Source organism: Oryzias melastigma, linkage group LG8, assembly GCF_002922805.2.
Source record: "Oryzias melastigma strain HK-1 linkage group LG8, ASM292280v2, whole genome shotgun sequence".
NCBI lineage: Eukaryota > Metazoa > Chordata > Actinopteri > Beloniformes > Adrianichthyidae > Oryzias > Oryzias melastigma.
In genome coordinates this window covers 6,783,347-6,788,179 of record NC_050519.1, presented here as the reverse complement: position 1 = coordinate 6,788,179, position 4,833 = coordinate 6,783,347, and the positions used below count along the sequence as shown (strand labels likewise).

Genomic DNA, 4,833 nt, shown 5'->3' with positions numbered 1-4,833 from the left:
GCTAATTTGGCATTTAGCTAATATTTTAGTTTGCTATCAGCTTCAGTGTTTTCAGCTATTAGCGTCCAGATTCAGCTTACAGCATTCACACTAGCATTATCATAGGCAATGTTATAACTTAAGCTTTTTTTTTAGAATAATTTGGCATTTAACTAATATTTTAGCTGACTATAAGCTTCTGCATTTTCAGCTATTGGCTTCAGCCTTTTCAGCTATCAACTTCAGTGTTTTTAGCTATCAATTTCAGTGTTCTTAGCTATCAGCTTCAGCGTTCTTAGCTATCAGCTTTAGCGTTTTCAGCTATCAATTTCAGCGTTCTTAGCTATCAGCTTCAGCGTTCTTAGCTATCAGCTTTGGTGCTTTCAGCTATCAGCTTTAGCGTTTTCCGCTATCAATTTCAGCGTTCTTAGCTATCAATTTCAGCGTTCTTAGCTATCAGATTTGGCGTTTTCAGCTATCAACTTCAGCGTTTTCAGCTATCAATTTCAGCGTTTTCAGCTATCAGATTTGGCGTTTTCAGCTATCAACTTCAGCATTTTCAGCCATCAGCACTAGCATTTTCAGCAGCCAAATTCAGGTTACAGCATTCACACTAAAATTATTTCAAGTAATGCTATAAATCTAGTTTTTAGTTAGTTTAAAGCTAATGGTGGTTAAGATGTGAGCTTTACATCCAGTTTGTCCATGACCCGATTAGTAGACTAACCTGAAAAAAATAATCTGTAATTAGTCGACTATTAAAATAATTGTTTGTGGCAGCACTAATGCAGATTATCCTTAACACGAGCACTGAAGCTGAAGAAGAGGAGCCTGCAGGCGGAATTGACATCACTGCAAATGAAAGATGTATCCTTAATTCATTGATTTCTTTCTTTTTGGCAAATCATCTGCTTGTTAAGACGTTGTCCTTCACTCCAGAGATCCAGCCCTGTTTAAGAACACCAACGTGGAGGAGGTGCTCCACCGACAGAAGCAAAAGCGGGATCAGGCTCGGGAAGACGCTCAGAAGAAGAAAGAAATGGACAAGATGCAGCGGGAGAAGGACAAGCTGGCCAAGCAGGACCGGAAGGAGAAGGAGAAGAAGCGCACACAGAAAAATGAGCGGCGAAGATAAAATTAAAAGAATGGACAGTTTATTTTGCAAAAAAAAAAAATAGTTATGAAAGAAACTTCTTTCAATCAGCCCTTTAAAGCTAAACATCTGTCATAACAAATATCCGTCAGCCATTTTTATATATTTTCTGTCAAAAACATGGAAATCAAAGTTTAACAGAGCTAAAAAGTCTTTTAATTTGAAAATATTTGGAATACGACCTCATCCTCTATAGTTTTCACTATTATTCTTGCCTAAAACAATGCAGGACAAATAACAACAAACTGAAAAGCAGCTTCTGTTGTTTTATTCCAACAGCTGATAAATCTGTTTACCATAAACGCTGCTATGAGACGCTCGTCTGCATCTTGATGCTTTTTCTTTTTGCACATTTTCTCTGGGAACTCGAAGGTTGCTCGGTCATAACTCAAACCAACACCTACTATCTTTGGGATTCATTTTAAATATGACTTAATAAAGTGGCTTTTTTTCAACATTTTATTTACTTTATTTTTTTTAAATATCCAGTTTACAGAACACGTCAACTTCAACACTTAAACTGTTCTTTAGAGGACGTAGCATCAACAGGAGATCAGATTTAAAAAATTGCTTTAGGAGAACACATTACTATGGCAACAAGTCACAACAAAACAACCTTAATTTAACATTTAAATGGCATTTTTAGAGGAGAAACCGTATGATTACACAGGTATCGTAGTAAAATGCTTTCGTAACTTGAACCTACTAGTTGATATTTGTTTTAAATTTTATAATAAACTCCAAACTAACGTCAGGAAAACAATGCTTTTATAACGTATAGCTTTATAACAGGGTTAAATATAGTGAGCTTTTCATTCGGTTTGAGAACTTTTTAAAACGAGTTTCTGATTCCAGAATCCTACATGAAACAATTTCAGATAAATGATTGGGAGTTTCTAGAGAACAAATTAATGTTGAAACAACTGAGATTCTGTGATTGGATTATTATTGCTTTTGAATGCCTAAAACCGGTTTCTAAACTGAATAAATAGGTAAAATGAAGAATTCGGCGAACTCTTCCACATAAATAGTGTCTTTAAATACAACAGTGATGGTACAAGATTCATGTTGATGTGGAGCTGACACTAATTCGAGGAGATTTGACTGCGAGGTTGAATAAATTTCATGCAGTTGATAAACCAAAACAAAGCTCTATGGTGCCAAAAACGATTTTGTCATCTCATTTTCTGCAGCAGACAACTTTTAACAGATGCTAAAAGAACAATCTTAATCGTCTAACCTGTACTTTCAACCAGTTAATTCATGAGTGTGAAAGAGTAACCTACGAACGGAACGCTGCACTTGTCTGTGCACGTGACTGCCTCATAATCGTGGTATTCGGGTGTCCTGACGGGAGGGGGGAGGGTCATCTGCAGAGCGCCCCACAGAGCTGTGCGGAGCCTCCTGGTAGTCGCTGCCAGATCCTGCAGCGCCATGACCATCAAGGTGGCTACAAAAAAATAAAGTAAAAGCCAAAAAAATTCAAAAATGAAGCAAGAAACTGATTTCCTTTTTATTATCTAAATATTTTTAACCTTTATTTTCCATGAAAGGAGTTTTCTGCTGCTGGTGTTTGAAGCTCCTGGCGTTCTCGTTGCATCGTGCTTGTGTGATGCACACAGCCATGTGATGCCGTTTCAGCACTGTGTGTATGTTGTTGTGCAGAGGGGCGTCACAGAGAGCCTCCATTCTTTCGAAAAGGTTTGCTACCTGCAACACATAAACGAAAAAGAAAAAAAAAAACATGTTTATGTCTCCAGGAAGTTGTTTCTGATAGTTTTTTTAAATAAAGAAACTCAGAGTAGTTAATAGGGCTGTAAGGAGTATCTGGGTGCTGCCAGCGGAAGTAAACACATCTTGGTGACGGTGAAGCTTCTGGTTTTCAAAGTAAAACTAGCGAGAGCTTTTTTCCGTTCAAAAACTGACGCTGAAGTTCCGCTCACAGACATAACTTCTGAAAAAATAAATCAGCTTTAACATCGGAGCTTTAGCTCCAGTGTTTACATTCTCTTGGTTATGATAACTCTTCAACATTTGACGCAATTAACGAAACTCCAGCTTATTCTGAAGAAACGCAGCCTGAAAGGCGAATCAATGTGAATCAGCTGATTCTGCTGCAAAAAAAAATACTTTTTTCATACGGGCTCAAAACGTAAAATATTGAAGAACTTTGAGGATAGAAAGCTGGGGAGAACATTTTCAGGTTTTGTTGTTAAATGATCCGAAACAGCAGAGATTTTTATCCTTTTTATGTTTTTTTACTGCTGAACCACAAGATTGACAAAAAAAAATCATTAAAATGACAAACAAAATGTCTTTCTATCTGAATCTTTGTGTATTTTTTAAGTTTTTTTCAATCGTAATGAAAAAAATGTATAATATTTATTTTATAACTTTCCTACCTAACTGTATTTCTTTCCTCTTAGATCATTCACAAATGTCAGTAATTCTGCCTGCAGAATGCTCTGCTCAGTAAAACTAATTATTATTTTCTTTGCTTTTGCTCATAACTGTCTGATCTGTGGGAAAATAAAGGTCAAAAATGATCTAATAAATTCTGAAACTGTTAAAAATATAAGGAAGTGGCTATTTCCACGCCGTTTCTAAAATATGTGCACCCAGTGCAGAACTTTTTTCTTGGCCTCACCTTTTTTGAAAGCTGAAAATTCGTGGCTTAATAACCACACTTAAAATATTCGCTTGACCCCTTCATAAATATTCCTGTTTTTACAATTATCCCTTAAAATACCCCCCTAAAATTCATCCGAACATGCAGCAATGTGCATATTTCCGCGCATACAGTATTACCATGTGGTCAATCAGTTTTTGTGCTCATACTTAAAAGAAACATACGAATAATCAGCCATGATATAAACTGTTAGAATAATATCTGCGCAAATGAAAGGTCGATATTTTCAATAGAACTTAAAATATTTGAGGATAATTAAAATTTGCAAGAAAGGAAAATGAATACAGTTAGGAAGGACATTGATAAAATAAATACTATAAAAAATTCCCATTACACTTGGTAAAGTTAAGTTTTATTTTATACTTAAAATTGTGTTAAAGAGTGTTCATTTCTCTGCTTTGTCTGTCTAGACTCATAAACTGGAAGTAATTTTACACAGTAGCGGCCATAAAGTGGTGCAGGGTAAATTCCCTTCCCCATAATAAGAAATTTGTGGCCTGCCCATAACAATTTGACTAAAGAAATACTAATTTTTTTTCTTCATATATGTCCTTCATCATCAGAAAAACGCCACAAGAAGATGTAAAAAACACGAAATCTTCATGGGAGTCTTTAAGTCTGCAGTGATAAATCCTGTTGGTTTTATGACGATATGGAATAGAATGCTGCTATGATCAATTTCACCTCTAGATGACAGTATGGAAGCAGCTTCACCTTTATTTGTTCTCTCATCTGGTTAACAACAATGTGGTCCAGTTTCGTGGGGCTTCCTGAGGGTCTGGGGAGGTTGACGCTGGCGCCTGCTGGAATCCGTATTCCAGGGAAAGTTTTTCTTAGAGTGCCCTCAATCTGAGACATTTCAGAGAAAATAACAAAAGTTTGGTTAATGACGAGTAAATGTAAGAATATACAATATTTGTATTTTGTTTGGGGGTTTTTAGAACAGCAATTTGGAATTTGTAGGAATTTGACACAGATACAAGAACATTATTTGTTAATATTTGTCAACAAT

At 36.0% G+C, this 4,833-nt stretch overlaps 2 protein-coding genes across 5 annotated transcripts in view; one reads left to right on the top strand and one right to left on the bottom strand.

The window, feature by feature from the left end:
• Window positions 1–1,452, top strand: part of ccdc43 (coiled-coil domain containing 43) — a 3,346-nt gene extending 1,894 nt beyond the window's left edge. Inside the window, exons 4-5 of the mRNA XM_024273052.2 lie at window positions 791–846; window positions 927–1,452. Coding sequence (XP_024128820.1) covers window positions 791–846; window positions 927–1,114 — 244 coding nt within the window. The 3' untranslated portion in view covers window positions 1,115–1,452. The remainder of the gene's footprint in view (window positions 1–790; window positions 847–926) is intronic.
• A 125-nt stretch (window positions 1,453–1,577) lies between these two features.
• Window positions 1,578–4,833, bottom strand: part of moto (minamoto) — a 10,127-nt gene continuing 6,871 nt past the window's right edge. For all 4 annotated transcript variants that reach the window (XM_024273033.2, XM_024273036.2, XM_024273034.2 and 1 more), the window contains exons 6-8: window positions 4,536–4,670; window positions 2,668–2,842; window positions 1,578–2,582 (exon numbers count right to left, since the gene is read on the bottom strand). In XM_024273033.2, coding sequence (XP_024128801.1) covers window positions 2,389–2,582; window positions 2,668–2,842; window positions 4,536–4,670 — 504 coding nt within the window. In that variant the 3' untranslated portion in view covers window positions 1,578–2,388. The remainder of the gene's footprint in view (window positions 2,583–2,667; window positions 2,843–4,535; window positions 4,671–4,833) is intronic.